The 18060-nt window shown below is 41.5% G+C and overlaps 1 protein-coding gene across 6 annotated transcripts in view; it reads left to right on the forward strand.

The window, feature by feature from the left end:
- The window catches only part of SCN8A (sodium voltage-gated channel alpha subunit 8), a 205086-nt gene that overhangs the window by 145396 nt on the left and 41630 nt on the right, over positions 1 to 18060 (forward strand). For all 6 annotated transcript variants that reach the window (XM_074402654.1, XM_074402655.1, XM_074402657.1 and 3 more), the window contains exons 15-19: positions 10118 to 10291; positions 12627 to 12983; positions 15805 to 16275; positions 16798 to 16915; positions 17455 to 17609. In XM_074402654.1, the coding sequence (XP_074258755.1) occupies positions 10118 to 10291; positions 12627 to 12983; positions 15805 to 16275; positions 16798 to 16915; positions 17455 to 17609 (1275 nt within the window). The remainder of the gene's footprint in view (positions 1 to 10117; positions 10292 to 12626; positions 12984 to 15804; positions 16276 to 16797; positions 16916 to 17454; positions 17610 to 18060) is intronic.

Genomic DNA, 18060 nt, shown 5'->3' on the forward strand with positions numbered 1-18060 from the left:
CAAATCTAGCTGTTACTGTTTATTTTTATTTTTATTTTTATTTTTGAGACGGAGTTTCGCTCTTGTTACCCAGGCTGGAGTGCAATGGCGCGATCTCGGCTCACTGCAACCTCCGCCTCCTGGGTTCAGGCAATTCTCCTGCCTCAGCCTCCTGAGTAGCTGGGATTACAGGCACGTGCCACCATGCCCAGCTAATTTTTTGTATTTTTAGTAGAGACGGGGTTTCACCATGTTTACCAGGATGATCTTGATCTCTCGACCTCGTGATCCACCCGCCTCGGCCTCCCAAAGTGCTGGGATTACAGGCTTGAGCCACCGCGCCCGGCCTGTTACTGTTTATTAATAATTTGAGCATGATTTCTGCCCAACATTTCTTGTGTTCTCTCTCTCTCTCTCTCTCTCTCTCTCTCTCTCTCTCTCTCTCTCTCCTTTCTCGCACACACACATACACACACACAGTTTTGACCTTAAGTCCTATTGCTAAACTATTAGAGCATTATGATATCGTTTTCATTTCTCATTCTGAAAATGCATGACAAAGATATCCTTTGTAGCCAACTGTGTTTCCTGGTATACGTCCAAGATGATTCTGTGGTCTTTCCAGTCTCCATGTCTAGGGTTAGTGACATGCTCCAGGCTCTCTGCTATGATCTAAACCCTTGTGCGCTGTCCAGTGGAATGCCTGTGGTCTTGAAATGGGACGCTCCCACAGGCTGTCCAAGAAATCTGCCGACTGGCCCTGAACGGTGCCTGTGAGTGGGCACATGCTGTGACTGGCTGACATAGTACCTCGGCCGTCAAGCAGAATTTTAAGCCTGTCAACAATATCATACAGATTTATTTTAGTAGCCAAGAGTTAAGTAACGAGAAATATGTCTTGATAATTTTTATTGTTGCTGTTGGTGGTTCTGTTTTCCCTGTAGAATTTTGTTTTTCTCAAAATCTTTACTTTTCCTTGTTTTTTTACAGAACCAGTCTTTGATTTTCAAGGGATTTTGAGAGACTTTTTCACCTACCCCGCTAGAACTCCAGTCATACCAGGCTAGCAAATGATGTTATTTTTCCTTTCATGAAAATTTAGAGATTTAGGATAACACTTAAATTAGAATAGTGAGTATTCAGAAGACTTTTCTCAGAACCATCGGTAAAGAAAGAGGAAAGAAGAGAAGGTTGGCAGCTAATATTCAGGGACTCCATGAGATGAGCCAACCCAGAACTAAGTTCTGAAATAAGAAAGCTCTTAGGTGGCAAGAGTTTTCAAAGGGCAAGTAAATGTACCGTTAGCAGTGGGAGGGGGAGTAGTATACGGTCCAGCATACTTTGTTCTAGATGTGAGGGTAAAAGGAAAGAAATCAAGAATGGTGACTAGATGTGGGGTTTTAATGACTGAGGGAAAAATGGAATGATTGCAAAGGAACTGGCTTGACGTGTAAAATCAAGAGTTCTGTTTTGGGCTTGTTAAGTGTCTATTCACTGAGTGGAGATGCCAAATAAGGAAGTTGTGCTGGACCTCATGAGTGTTTTCTGGAAAATACCAAGAACTCAGAGATATGCTTTGCTGCCAGTCAACATGAGCACTGAGTTTGGCAGAAAGAACACAGAATTGGAAGTCAGAAGATTTGGGTTTTGGTTCCTATTGGATATTGTATGACTTTAAATAAGTCATTGATTTCTGTCCAGAAATGTTTCTTATCTGTAAAGTTAGGATAATACTATGTCATCATTGGTTGGAAAGATAAAATGAGAACTATACAGAAGTCTTTGGAATAGTTAAAAGTACCTTATAAATCTTAGGAACTGTGTTAGTATAATTCAATAGGAGAATGATTTTCAGAGATGTGAAGATTTGGGTAGAGCCTTTGACTGAACCTGAGAATTAGAGGATGAAAAAAATGAGACCGACTTGTGAAGTAAAGTACGACCTTGTCTTAAGGCTGGAATGTGAGGCTTTTCCTATAGCCCTGATTGTGAGTTAAGTTGCCTTTGTCTATAGACATGCAGAAATACGTTTTTAAAGAAAGATGAGAACAGTCTTGTGCAATTATAAGATCCCTGCCTCTTCTGTCCTCCCCCAAAGAGAAAATCATAATAGAAAGAACCTTAGAGATAATTCAATCCAATCCCCACGTTTTATAGAGGAAATTGAGGCCCAGGGAAGCTGTGTGACTTATACAACCATTGTGTTACATAGTAGATAAATATAATGATTCTTTTCCTGCCTTTTTTTGCAACTAACTGAATACAACAGTAAGTTTAGGAGGTGACTTTTTAAACATTCTGAATCTTACAGGGATGTTTCAAGTACAGTACACAACTATTTTTTTTTTAACAATAAAAGCCTTATCAAGTAGCCTTATCACCCTCAAATACTTATAGTGTGTATTTTTTATAAACGTACATTCTCCTACCTAACAATAGTGTAACTGTCAAAACCAGGAAATTAGCATTGACACATTACAACCATCTAATTCTCAGGCCCTATTCAAGTTTTACCAATGATTGCAGTGGCATCCTCTATAACAAAAGGATGCAGTTTTAGGATTGCCCCATTACATGGAGCTGTCACGTCTCTTTAATTCTCTTCAGCCTAGAGGAGTTCCTCAGTCTTTCCTTGACTTTCATGTCTTGACATTTTGAAGACTACAGGCCACTTTTTATGTAGAATTCCCTCAGTATGGGCTTGTCTGATGCTTCCTTACGATTAGATGCAGGTTCTGCATTTTGGTAGGAATATCAGGTAAGTGAGACTATCTTCTTCATGTTGTATCTACGAATTGACACACAGCTTCCATTTGTCCCACTACTGGTGATGTTCATTTAATCACTGGATTAAATAGGTGTCTGCCAGGCTTTTCACCTATAAAGTTACACTTTTTCCATTTACACTAAGTCCTCACTTAACGTCCTCAGTAGGTTCTCAGTTCTTGGAAACTGTGACTTTAAGCTAAATGATGTACTGTATAACAAAACCAGTTTTACCATAGGCCAGTTGGAATGAACAAGAGTTAAGTTCCTATGGCATATGATACGTCATGTGGCTTACAGTTGATGTGTTCAAGACCCTATTGAGGACATTGAGTGAAGACTTGCTATATACTTAATAAATATTTGTAAGGAAGACACTTGGAAACTACTTAAATTTCCTGTTCATTCAGATTTTGATTTCGTCCTTTATTTATAGCAGTGTGGATTAATGGTTTTCTATTTTATCTGAGTTATAATCTATTTGATGTTTAGACGTCCTCTGATGTAGCCAGTGGGAGTCCCTACAAGCTGGCTTCTGATCCCTTTGACATGTCTTCATCACTTCCTGGCTTTCTGGTGCCACAAGATATTCCAGGCTACTTTTGTGTTTTTCCTGCCCCAGGGCTGGAATCAGCCATTTCTCAGGAAGCCCTGAGTCTTTTAGTGGAAAAATGGCATTTAGAAGTAGAGATCTAGGCTGGGTATCAGTTAGGGCAGGAGGATCGCTTATAGTTTGAGACCAGCCTGGGCAACACAATGAGACCCCATCTCTAAAACAAAATAGAAAAGAAAAAAAAAAAAAGGAAAAGGTAAAGATCTGAGGTCTAGGAATGCATATTGTTATGCAGCCCCTCTTAGGACAGGACTAGCTGTTTCCATTGAGCTAGCTATATATATTGAAAACCATGAGCTGATCCTGTCACTTCCAGTTCTAATCCAGCACTGCAGGATTCTTTCTAGTTTTCTCCCTTTCTATGTTTGTAACTCCTGCAACAATAAGAAACCTCATTGCCACTATCTTTGTTGTACTTATTTGATCAAAAAGCCACTGCTACCTCTTACAGCGTGGGTACTCTGATCATCTGTTCAGGCTCTGGGTGCCTCCCACCCCTACAGCACCTGGGCCATGTCTCCTTGTGGACACCTCCTCCCAATCCTCAGCTCAGACTCCACACCACAAAATATTCCAGGCTACAAGATACACCAGGCCACCTCACACGTGGTTTGCCCCACCCTGCCTAGACCCTGATGCCTCACAGTAGGCTTTCACCTTCATGGACATCCTTCTTACCCAGGCTTTCCCCGCAGATAGAAGCTCTGTTTATCCTATACAGACTCTTAACATTCCTCACCAGCCCACCCCTCCTCATCCTGCTAAGACTACCACCTGCCTGCATGAACACTCCTGGAAGTTCTCACCTTGCTCAGTGGCTTTATCCCAAACTCGGCGACACCCTCCTCACCCTGATGAGCTCTCACACACTCACTGTCCACCTACCTGTTTGGATACCTTCCTCACCCCACTCAGGATCTGACACCCCACATCAGGCCTTCCCCTATATGAGTCTGTCCTCAGCTCACCTGACTCTGGCACCCTTTGTGGGTCTTGCCGTGCAGGGAGTCAGTCCTTCCTCAGCCCACTCTGGGATCTTCTCCTGGAGATGCTATCTGTACCTTGCTTAAGCTCTCACCCTGTCTGCTAAGTCCCCCACCCCCTCAAGTGTGGACATCCTCCCATCCCACTTGGCCTTAACACCAGTGTGGAGTAGCTGCTTCTCATCCCACTTCTGGCTGCCTGTCCTGGACTGTCCCCCAAAGCGGATGCTTCTCCTTGGCCCGCACAGGCTTTGACAGCCCACAGCAGGATGTTCCCTTGCATGGACCTCCTTGCTCCCTTCCATGTCTGACTCCCCTTGCTGGGCTGCACCCTTCCTGGGGCTCCAGCACTGGGCAGCAGCCTCCCTTCACCTGCATGCCCGCTTACAGCCTTCAGCACTGAGTGATTCAGGGGGAGGGGGATGGAAAGAGGAGCTAGGGCTTAATCTGACATATAAGTTTAAGTTCTCAGATTCTAAGCAAAAGAAAAAAAGCAGAAAATTATTTTCCACCTTCAGCAAACATACATGAATGTTATCATTTCTTAACTAGATTTTCAGCTAAAAGGAATTCTTTTCAGATTTTCATTTTTCTTTCATCTGTGCTTCTATAGCCCCATATGGACACTTCTATTTAAATACTTATCACCTGATTTTTTGTTATTGTCCTGTCCCCTCCTGGTTGGGTAACCAATCATTTTAACTTGCAGAGGTCTGAGGAGGCCCTTGCAGTTTTAAAACTAGGACAGTCCTTGTCAACAGGTATGAGCTGATCACCCTAACTGGAGATGCAGGATTCAAGACTTCAGTGTGAAAACTGGAAAACCAGGATGAGCTGGTCACTTGCCTTTTGGTGACTGAGTTCCTAAGGAACCATTATTTTTCAGGGTCACATATTGGGTTTTCTTCTTAATGTCTCCATTATAATACACATAAAACTTTTAATCAATTGAATTTTATTAACTTTGGGGGAGGATCTACTACAGAATAGGAGCTGATGAGCCCCTTTCTGAGTATAAAGAGAGGAGCATGCCAGACCTACATGCTTTCTAATAAGCCTGAATTTTGTCTGCAGATGCAATTAGGGCCAAAGGATGTGTGTGACTTCCCCCCAGACCCTTCCCAAACCCCATAGTGACCCCTAAGTGAAATATACCCCAATGTTAGGACTATATAGGCTTTACTTGGTGACTGGCATTACAAGTTATCAGGCATATGCCCAGGGGCTTGTCCAAACTAGGCTAGGCATGGCTCATGCCTGTCATCCCAGCTCTTTGGGAGGCTGAGGCAAGAGGATTACTAGAGCCTAGAATTTTAAAGCTGCAGTGAGCTATGATCATGCCACTGCACTCCAGCCTGGGCAACAGAGCAACAACCCTATCACAAAAGACAAAACACAACAAAACCCAAACTAGAAAGATACGATGACTGTGAATTCAGAGTATTTTATAGAGAATAGAGAACCATTGTTTTATAGAATACTGTGAGGAGCTCAGGACTCCTTTATACTCTTAAATAAAAGTGCTGTGTCTATTGGTATTTACCATATTTGAAATTAAAACTGAGAAAATTTCTAAACATTCATTTCGTAGTTAAAGAATTACAATAATATAACTAGGTGAGTCCCAGCTACTTGGGAGGCTGAGACAGGAGCATAGCTTGAGGCCAGAAATTTGATGCTGAAGTGCTCCAGGAACACACCTGTGAATAGCCATTGCTGTCTAGCCTGGGCAACATAGTGAGACCCCATTTCTACAAAAATAAAAAAATTAACCAGACATGCCACTCATGCTTATAATCCCAGCCATTCAGGATGCTGAGATGGGAGGATCACTTGAGCTCAAGAATTCAGGACTATCCAGGACAACATACCAAGATCCCATCTCTAAAATAAGTAAATAAATATCACAATAGTATACCCGTTACAGGTGAACATAAATAACATATTGATGGGGGATATTTTCTAAGAAAAACTGGAAGAATGGCATTGATTGACATTTTGCAAATCTCACGTCTAGTTGTGTTTTTTTGTTTTTGTTTGTTTGTTTTTTGAGGCAGAGTCACATTCTGTTGCCCAGGCTATAGTGCAGTGGCATGATCTCGGCTCACTGCAACCTCCGCCTCCTGGGTTCAAGTGATTCTTCTGCCTCAGCCTCCCAAATAGCTGAAATTATAGGTGCCCGCCGCCATGCCTGGCTAATTTTTGTTATTTTTAGTGGAGATAGGATTTCACTATGTAGGCCAGGCTGGTCTTGAACTCCTGATCTCAAGTGATCTGCCCATCTCAGCATCCCAAAGTGCTGGGGTTACAGGCATGAGCCACTGTGCCCAGCCTGATGATGTCTGGTTTATAGGAAGATAGCTAGATTCTTTTTCTGCTTCTACATTCAGTGTGTTGTGATGTGTTATTTTAGCTGAAGTATAGGAAGAAAAAGTTAGCCTCACAGAGATATGTACAGTAGTCCTCTCTTATCCAAGGGGGATGCATTCCAAGGCCTCCAGAGGATGCCTGAAACCTCAGGCAGTACCAAGCCATACACACACATATACACATGTATGTATGTATGAATGTATACTGTGTGTGTGTGTGTGTATATATATATATATATACACATGTGTGTATATTTGTATATGTGTATATATATAGTCACGTACCACATAACATTTTGGCCAATGACAGACTGCATGTGTGACAGTGATACCATAAGATTATAATGGAACATATATAAAAACTTGTTATATGCCATTTGATATTGGCCTCAACAAGGCAAAATGACTGATGTTAAGAAAAGGTGTTAGGACATTTGGTTTTCCATATTAAACACACACATATATATATATGGTCTAGGTTTGTGTAAGTACATTATAATGTTCACACAATGACTAGATTGCCAACAATGCATTTCTCAGAACATATCCCTGTCATTAAGCAATGCATGACCATACTGTATTCTGTGAATCTGATAACCAAGATGGCTACTAAGTGGCTAAAAGGTAGTGTATACAACATGGATACACTGGACAAAGAGGTGAGTCACATCCTTGGAGGGATAGAGTAGGACGGCTCAAGAGTTCATCATGGTACTCAGAACAGTATGCAATTTAAAACAGGAATTGTTTATTTCTAGAATTTTTTATTTAATATTTTTGAACTGTAGTTGGCAGTAGGTAACTGCAACTGCAGAAAGCAAAACCACAAATGGGGGGACTTCTGAAGCTGGAAAACAGAGGACCTTGTGCCTGCTGCATAGGAACATAAATTCTAAGGTGAATATTTGATGACATTCAGGAGAGCAACACTGTCTTGGTAACGTTACTACAACAGAATACCATAGACTGGGTAGTTTGTAACAGACAGAAATTTATTTGGCTGACAGTTATTATCAGGCCTTGCTGCCCAGCAGGCCTTGCTGCCCATCCCTTGTTGCATGGGAATTAAGTTTTAACACATGACCTTTGGGGAACACATAAAAACCATAGCAGACACTTATACATAATTGCTGATACACTGCATATAATTCTTCCCTTTCTCCTCGTTGGGAAGCATATCACAGTGCAAACAAGAGCATCATAGAATAACCTAAATCTGCACTTCTCAGTTTTTGAAAAAGCAGTTCCTTCACACAACTAATAGTTAATAGATGTATTTCGACATACACCCAACTGAAGGCAACACACCATGTGTTGAAACAACATGGTGGCTGACCTTTGTCACAGCAATTCCTGGTGCTGGGGGCCATTCATCTTGGTGACAGGCAACACCACATAACTATGTCATTGTTGATTTCCCTTAGGAACCAGAATTCCCAGTGTAGATACTCCATTGTCAGTTAGCCAGTGCTTGTTTGTGAGCACTTCCTGCGTGTTTACCAGGAACCAGGGGGATAAAAATCAAGTCTCTAGTTAGTGTGTGTTAGGCAGGCTAGCGTTTCTATGTGAAGAAACCACTAATGGGTTTACACTAAGGTGAAATGTATGCAGGATTTGATGAGCTGTCTCTACTTTCCCTGAACTCACTCAGAGAGATGTTCCATCTATAGATGCTTAGCTTGTACCATGAACTTTGATTTTACTTAACTGAATCTCTTTGGGGGATTTGTTTTTCAATTTTAGGATACTGCATCTTCAATTTAGAAACATGAGGAAGCACAGAAAACCATATCAACACCAAAAATCTTTAGCCCACTTATCCATTTTGATGTATTTCAGTCATCATTCTGTTTTGTTTTAATTCGGTATATTTCCAAACAGCATCTATAATCTGAGTATTTTTTTACTATTTTTCGTTTTGTCCTTAGACTCTATCTTCAGTTTTCCTTAAACTGTTTCATATGGAAACTTGATGAACAGGTAGTTACAAGTACTAAGATATGACAGTTTCAAATATATTGTAAAAATAAGTCCTCTCCTCTAAAAACGTAACAGTCAGTAAGAGTCTGATATGTGGTCAGCCTAGAATGAAGGGATTGGTTTGTCAAAACTGCCATTCATGGGATTTGACCTTCATCCTGCATTTCACCTCCTAAAGCCTGCAAGATACAGAAGCCACTAGGAAGTGTAGGTATTCTGTCTGGCAGAAAAATGGGAGACATGTAATATAGGGAAGATGTCGTTTTTGCACACAGTAAGCTACAAATCTAAAACATTTATTACATCGTTGATTATCATATTGAAAAAATCAAAAGGAAGCACCAAAGTCTTTAATAATAGGAAAATTATTTGACGGTATTTACCCTATATAATTTTATTTATTTATTTATGATTTATTTATTTGATAGGTCTTGGTCTGCTACCCAGGCTGGGGTGCAATGACACGATCCACTGCACTCCAAGTTGACTCACTGCAGCCTCAGCCTCTGCCTGCTGGGCCCAAGTGATTCTCTCACCTCATCCTCCCGAGTCCCTGGGACCACAGGCACACACTACCATGCCCGACCAATTTTCGTATTTTTTGTAGAGACTGGTTTTTGCCCTGTTGCCAAGGCTGGTCTCAAACTCCTGGGCTCAAGTGATCTGTCCATCTTGGCCTCCAGAAGTTCTGGGATTACAGGAATGAGCCATCGTGCCCAGCCGCCAGTAAAATTTTATGCAGGCAATAAGAGTGAGAGTTGGGAGAACTGTATAGCAACATGGATACAGTTATAAGTGAAAAATCAGACGCAAGATATTATGTATTCTATAATTTTCCAACTCTGTCAAAATACATGTGTATTTGAAAAAAAAAACAACAGAAAGAGAATACATGGAAATGATAGTTGTATGCAAGGTGGTGAGATTACAGATATTATTTTCTACATTTTGCACATTTTGGGAATATTCTGTGCTTTCACACCTTACAGCAAATGTCTAGGTTTGGTAAGACATATAATGTCAAATTAGCATTAATACTTTATTTTTCTAATCTGATTATAACGAGTGATTTTTTTAAAGCAAACATTGCTTTCAAATGACTGCAGACCCTTTGAGAGGAGTCACATTGTGTAGTATTGTCATTGCATAGAATATTTTCTCAATTGCACTCTTGAACTGTGTCAGTTGAGTGGTTCTGGCAACAAAGATTGGAACTTTGGGGCTGGGGACTTCATTCAAGAGGAAAATAAGATTTTTCTGCATCAGGTGGGATGCTCATGAGACATCTAGGTATTGACGTCTTCAGATGTAGAATTTAACTAAGGTTAACTCTTGAGGTTTCTTGGACATGTTGTATTCAAAAATAATGATAAAGGCATTCTCTTTCTACTATTTCTTTTTCATACCCCCTGCATCCTCCTATTTAGGTTTTCACTGGAATTTTCACAGCAGAAATGTTCCTGAAGCTCATAGCCATGGATCCCTACTATTATTTCCAAGAAGGTTGGAACATTTTTGACGGATTTATTGTCTCCCTCAGTTTAATGGAACTGAGTCTAGCAGATGTGGAGGGGCTTTCGGTGCTGCGATCTTTCCGATTGGTATTCCATATTTCTCCAATTTCTTTTAACATTTCCTATCTTGCAGCTACTAGAAAGAGTTTTGCATAAATTAATTTCATGATTTAAAAAATATGTATTAGCTGTGTTTTACTCCCAATTGCAGTTATTTGGCTTGGCTACTGAAATATTGAAAATGTTCCTGAAGTACCTGATACAGATGTTAGTTGTTAAAAATCGATAAGCAAATAGAAATCAATTTTAAGAAGTTCTTCAGAAAATGCTGCTTAATCTAAGAGATGTGTAAGATGATAAGTGAAAAATAAGACCCAAGATACTAGATGAAGAAAATGAACTCTCCCAAGGGCCAATGAGGTCTAATTTGGGTTTGCTAGTGAATCTTTTTTTTTTTTTATCTCAAGCTCTCCTTGAAATGGCAAGAATTTCTCCTTGTTCAAAGATGACTTTCTTCATTTCTTTGATCATGATAGCCCTTCCAAAAAAATGAGAATAAAGTAATGTTTTTTAATACAGATGGTCCCCAACTTGCAATGGCTCAACTTAAAATTTTTCAGCTTTATTTTGTGCAAAAGAGCAATACATGTTCAGTAGAAACCATACTTTATTATACATACGACCATTCTGTTTTTCTCTTTCAGTATAGTATTCAATAAATTACATGAGCTATTCAAAACTTTATTATAAAATGAGCCTTGTATTAAATGATTTTGGCCAACTGTAGGCTAATGTTAAGTGTTCAGAACATGTTTAAGGTAAGCTAGGCTAAGATGTAATGTTCAGTAGGTTACATATATTAAATGCATTTTTTTACTTACAGCATTTTCAACTTACAGTGGGTTAATAGGGACATAACCCCATCATAAGTCAAGGAGCATCTGTGTTATATTGAAATTAGTTGTTGAACACTGGCTTTATTTCCCCTAACGTTAGCTAAAAAGGAGTTTTTATTAATGTATTTGAGGTAGTTAATGTTTAAGTTACTAAAATGACTCTGAAAGAATAGTTCATGGTATTACACATTCATGGTATTACATGAACAGCCACTCATAAATATAAGTGATGTCCTGACTAACACCTCTGAGAAACTGAGTTACCTTGTGGGTATCCCACTCAGACAAAGGTCACTACTGCTTCCCTGGCATCAGAATTGCCTCAGATTTTTCACTCCCTATTGGGAAAATAAGGACTTGTAGCCAAAAAGATTAAAGGTTTCTTCATTGAGGTATTCAGCAATTCTAAGACAGAGAATTGGAAAAGAGTGAAACTATTTGTAAAACAGAGATTTCACTTGGTCCAAGTCACAAATAACATCTGCCAAATTTCTGAAACCCCTGTTAACTACTCTGGTTAGGATCCAGTCCACAGTGGACTTTTTGATAAAAGTTATTATCTAGGTGACAAAAGAAAGGATTGACAGAAGTCTTTGAACTTATATATTTTTTTTAATTTTTTAATTTTTATTATTATTTTTTGAGACGGAATCTCACTCTGTTGCCCAGGCTGGAGCGCAGTGGCGTGATCTCGGCTGACTGCAACCTCTACCTCCCAGTTGAAGTGATTATCATGCCTCAGCCTCCCAAGTAGCTGGGATTATAGGCGTGCACCACCACACCTGGCTTATTTTTGTGTTTTTTATTAAAGATGGCATTTCACCATGTTGCCGAGGCTGGTCTCAAACTCCTGGCCTCAAGTGATCTGCCCGCCTCAGTCTCCCAAGTGCTGGGATTACAGACATGAGCCACCACACCCTGCCAGTATAGGCTCTTTTCATAAGATGACTGATGTATGTGGAACTGCCCTTGTTTGAGAGTTGCAGTTTTCCTTCAAGTTATTCCAAGCATATCACAAAGGTTTGTTTTTTTTTTTTTTAAATCAGCCATTGATTATTTATTGGCAAGTAAAAGAGATATCTAGAATTTTTTAATGTTTGATTTTTTAAGGAGACAAGATTTTTTACACTCTCCTTACCATACTAGTCTTTTGGTTTCCTACAAATAGCATTTTCTTTCACTTGTCCTGTGAGAAGTCAAGGGAAAATCAGTAGGAAAGGGATATGTTCACCTGTGGGTTTTGAAAAAGCAGATTGACTCAGATCTAAAGCAAGGGACTAAGGCAGTATTCCTGGTTCCTTGCTATAAATGTTTCAATACTGTGCAATTAATCACTTTTCCCTTATTTATGTCTCAGTCTCTCCCCATTTAGTCTGAGACACTGTTAGAAGTCCTGGGAATTTCCCAAGGGTGCTCAATAAATGTAATCCAATCTTACTAATTTTATGTTTTTATTTTAGCCATGTGGTGAGAAAATTGATTGAGTATCATGTGTTTTTTTGTTTGGGTTTTTTTTTTTTCTTTAGCTCCGAGTCTTCAAATTGGCCAAATCGTGGCCCACCCTGAACATGCTAATCAAGATTATTGGAAATTCTGTGGGTGCTCTGGGCAACCTGACACTGGTGCTGGCCATTATTGTCTTCATCTTTGCCGTGGTGGGGATGCAACTCTTTGGAAAAAGCTACAAAGAGTGTGTCTGCAAGATCAACCAGGACTGTGAACTCCCTCGCTGGCACATGCATGACTTTTTCCATTCCTTCCTCATTGTCTTTCGAGTGTTGTGCGGGGAGTGGATTGAGACCATGTGGGACTGCATGGAAGTAGCAGGCCAGGCCATGTGCCTCATTGTCTTTATGATGGTCATGGTGATTGGCAACTTGGTGGTTAGTACTAATTTGTAGATACTTTTGTTCTATACCCTGAACATTCTACCCTTGGCCCAGAAGCCCAGTCTGCTTAGTCCTTCTACAGCCCGTCATGTTTGTTGATGTTATATTCCTTCTTGGCCCGGGAATCCTAAGGTACAAATGAAAGAGAGGAGACAGATACTTACAGAGTGCCGACTTAGTCATGACCCCCACAACTTGTCAACCCTTTTCATACAGTTAGGAAAACAAACTCGGCAAAATTAAGTGACTTCCCCAAATAAATATAGAGCTTATATTTGAAGCTAGACTTCAAAGTCTGTGCTCTTTCACCTCCAGAAGCCTTCCTTTTTCTTAACCATGATTTCTCATCTTTGGCACTGTTGACATCTTGGGCTGGATAATTCCTTGTTGTGGACTGTCCTGTGCATTGCAGGATTTAGCAGCATCCCTCCTGGCCCTACCCACTAGATGCCAGTAGCATCCTCAGAGTTGTGACAATCAAATATGTCTCCAAACACTGCCAGATGACCTTGGGGGGGCAAAATTGCCCTCCATTGAGAGCCACTGGTCTAAACCATCTTAGAGTTTTATTTAATTTATATAAATGACAAACCACTTTCTTGCTTTACTTTGATCTGTCCACCTGCTCTCTTCTACCTCTGTGTTTAGAAGAGTCACCAACAGATCTTGACACTTTGTTTCTTGAAGTGTGATCTGAAGACTAGCGGCAACAAGGTCACTTGAGAGTGTGTTAGAAATGCAGAATTCTAGGTCCCAAATCAGAACTACTGAATCAGAACCTGCATTTTTAACAAGATCCTTATGTAACTCATATGCACACTAAAGTTTGACAAAGAACTGTCTTACAGATCAGGGCCCCAATCCTACCTGCAAGTGCAGGGCAAAGAGGACTGGAAGAAGACAAGCTTATCTGTCCCTTACATGCTTATCCACGTTTGTTCTCTTCCCTTTTCTGCCATAGAGAAGCATGACAGTAAAAGGTTCCTACTTCCAGCCTCCGAACCAGCTACAGCTATTCTGTTCTTCCATTTGACCTACAAAAAATAGCTACTGTCATGTTTAATCCTTCCTGTTCTCCATTCCCAGCCACCTTTCCCTCAGTCCTAATCCCTCTAGTCTTCTCACTCCTGCAGTGACTCTAACAATGGCTTCCTGGTAGGTAGTGTGTTCAACATTTCCCAGCCCTGACTTTGCCACCCTTTCCTCACTCTCCTCTTCTCATTTGTCTCAAAGACATATCCCATGGCTGTCTCCAGATACCTGAGCATTTGACAAAAATCAGCTGTTACTTCTACCCCCTGATGACACTTTCCAAGTTCCCCTTTGCCCAGTAGCCCCTCTGCCCATCTAGTTTCTAGGAACCTGTAACTTTGGGTTATTTTCTGTCTCTCTTCTCTCCACTCCCAGTAAATATCTGATGTGTCTTAAATGCATCTTTCTTCATAGTATTTCTATGGAAATCTTTCTTCATAGTGTCTAAGATCTGCCCCTTTCTCCACATTTCTATAACTCGTTACTACTTTATAAAAGTGTGGTCCCAAGACCACCTGTATCATAATTACACAAGTTTCACTCACAAGAAAAGGCCAAGTCTCAGGCCCTACACCAAATCTACTGAATCCAAATCTCTTAGAGTAGGCTAAGGAAATATTTTTAACAAACATCCACATCCCTCACTTCTGGAGATTCTAATGCATGCTAAGATTTGGGATTTCTGTAGCCTAATCCAGACCCTTATGAACTCATGCATGTAACAGCCTCCTAACTTCTGCCCTTCCCCTCTGTATGTAGCTAGTCTGAATGACTTTTTCAAATCTCTGTCATCATCTGTGACTCCTGTACTCAAGAACCAGTAGTGGATCTAATTAAATAAAATTCAGATCCCTCAGCCTGGCCTTCAAAGCCCTCTCCAACTCACCTGCATTTTACCAACCATATTCCTTTTTAATTCTACAAATGGTGCAGATAATCCAAAAACTTACAGTTCATTTATTGTTTCCACCCTCCTACTCTGCACATTACTGTTATCTCCACCTAAAATGTGTGCCTTACTCTTCTTCCCAAGTATGACAAAGTAAGGACCAAGTATAAATCAAGAAGTGAGCACCTCTCCCACTCCTAAAAAGTAAGTCTTAATAAAAATAATTAATGTTCAATGTAGTAAAATAGGAGATTAAAACAAAAACAAATAAAGCTTGTATCTGATGGCTGGACATTTGGCTATGCAACAGAACGTAAAAGTCACCATCACTGTCTTGAAAAAGCGATTTTATTTTTATAAATGTTAGGAAAACAAAATTTATTCTTAAAACATCATAACATGAAGTACATTTCAGTTCTACCTTCTTGATTTTGTTGTATGAAAGGATGGCACTTCAAGCCTAATTTTTTTTCTAACATGGGTGCTCTAAGACACCTTCTGCTCATGAACACGTGGCGTCTACGCTCTTTGTGACCTTCCCCAATAATTACATTCACCTTTTAATTTTCATTTTGGGAAATTTCCTTCCAAAATGGATACAGCCTTGATTTTTTCTGATTATAAGAGAAGTAATATATTTTGGGGTACATACATGTATATGTAAAACTATTAAAAACCTAAGAAAAGAGGTGCTAAACTCCTTGTATTACAACCAAAAACAAACACATTCCCACCCGGTGACATGAGCATTTAAAATACCATGTGGGCCAAACACAACACAACAGAGCCTCTTTGAGTCTGTCACGTAAAGTCCATTGGCTTCCAGTTTGCAACCCTGCATCTGGTGGATAACTTTCCTACATTTGTTCCTTTTTTCCAATGCTGCTGGCGTAGGTGCTGAACTTGTTTCTGGCCTTGCTCCTGAGCTCCTTCAGCGCAGACAACCTGGCTGCCACGGATGACGATGGGGAAATGAACAACCTCCAGATCTCAGTGATCCGTATCAAGAAGGGTGTGGCCTGGACCAAACTGAAGGTGCATGCCTTCATGCAGGCCCACTTTAAGCAGCGTGAGGCAGACGAGGTGAAGCCTCTGGATGAGTTGTATGAAAAGAAGGCCAACTGTATTGCCAATCACACCGGAGCAGACATCCACCGGAATGGCGACTTCCAAAAGAACGGCAATGGCACAACCAGTGGCATCGGCAGCAGCGTGGAGAAGTACATCATCGATGAGGACCATATGTCCTTCATCAACAACCCCAACTTGACTGTGCGAGTACCCATTGCTGTGGGCGAGTCTGACTTTGAGAACCTCAACACAGAGGATGTTAGCAGCGAGTCGGATCCTGAAGGCAGCAAAGATGTAAGGTCCCGGCCTAGAAACAGCCTTGATCCTGTGTGAGAACAAACAGGGTGCTGTCAGTCTTGGGCATTGTTTCAAGTATGGGCTTGGTAGAGAGATTCTGGAATAACCCATTTACTTTGAGAACTAATCCCACCCTCCCATTATCATTCTAGGCCTTTCCTAGATGAATTGGACTCCTAAGATGATCCTGGGCCCACCTCTGTCACTTCTGGATCATCTGGGTCAGAGGCTGGAATAAGCCCTGCAGTACTTCCCTGCCATTCATCCGACCTATAACCCTGAAACCAACCTATAGCCACATTTAGCTTTGGGTGGGTCACTGTCTTGGTTTTGATGTTATATCCCATCCGGACAGAAGTTTTGAGGGCCTGTGGTTATAGTTTGCTTATCATGAGTTGTAGTAAGAATTCTAGAGAAGAGTCAGAGCTGGCGCATCATCCCTGCCAGAGGCAGAGTTCTCAGTATGGACTGGGCATGTTGCTTCAGAGCTGCTGATCTCCCTTTTCCTTGCGTGTCTAGAAACTAGATGACACCAGCTCCTCTGAAGGAAGCACCATTGATATCAAACCTGAAGTAGAAGAGGTCCCTGTGGAACAGCCTGAGGAATACTTGGATCCAGATGCCTGCTTCACAGAAGGTGAAAAGGGGCGAGGAGGGGATGGGCTTGGGACACTCGTGTCACTCACAGACACAGTTCCACCAGGGCTAGTGGTGGGCGAGGGGCGGCTCAGTGGCTATCTCCAAGAAGTTTGCTCCCACCCTACCATTTTGAAGGAAACTTAGATTGTTTCCCCTATTTGTATCTGACAAGTATATAACAAGTTTCTATTCTCACACTTGTCATTGTCTGTTTTCTCTTGGCATCAGCCTGAAAGCTTCCATTAGAGAGGCTTGTTCTGTCATGGCTGTTCCTGCCTCCTGACTACACTTTCCTCCTCCTGCTCACTGCTTCTTTGTAGGACATCTTGACTCCAGAGGGCCTTGCCCTGTTAGCCTTTGCAGCATAGCCTCAGCCCTGCCACCCTCTCCATTTCTGAATCAGACATTCTGATTCAGCCACTGTCCTCCCGGCTGTGTGGTGGGGCAGCACCTGGCAGGGCCTGGGAGATGGAGGAGAGGGCAGGTCTGGGCGGGGCACATTTCCATGGTCTGACCTGCCTCTCCCGCTGGTGCCAGGTTGTGTCCAGCGGTTCAAGTGCTGTCAGGTCAACATTGAGGAAGGGCTAGGCAAGTCTTGGTGGATCCTGCGGAAAACCTGCTTCCTCATCGTGGAGCACAACTGGTTTGAGACCTTCATCATCTTCATGATTCTGCTGAGCAGTGGCGCCCTGGTGAGGTCCAGGGGAGTGTGCGATGAGGGATTGGCTGGGGAAGGGTATAGAGAAGCCAGTGGGAAAACGCTGAGGCCCAAGCCCAGGGGCTCTGAAAACAGATTGCCTGTGGCTCCAAGAGTAGTGATCTGTTAAACTACTTTGGGCTGGTGCTTTGAGCCTGTGGGATTAGAGTCCACATTGTTCACATCCTGATCCTCTGTAGATTTAGCACTATCCCCATCATGTGTCCCCACTCCCTGGTTTACCCCATCCTTAGCAGCCCCTAAAATGAACTTCCCTCTCTCACCTAATACCCCAAATCTCTTGTTCTTTGCTTTATAGTTACCCAGGATGGGAGGGAGGTATTCCTCCACCCACCATCCCTTCACAGCCTACTGGATTTGGAGAACCCATGGCATTAGCAAGGGTTTAGAGTCAGATCTCTGATACAAAGATTATTTATATTCAC

The sequence above is a fragment of the Saimiri boliviensis genome, chromosome 7 (assembly GCF_048565385.1).
Source record: "Saimiri boliviensis isolate mSaiBol1 chromosome 7, mSaiBol1.pri, whole genome shotgun sequence".
Taxonomy (NCBI): domain Eukaryota; kingdom Metazoa; phylum Chordata; class Mammalia; order Primates; family Cebidae; genus Saimiri; species Saimiri boliviensis.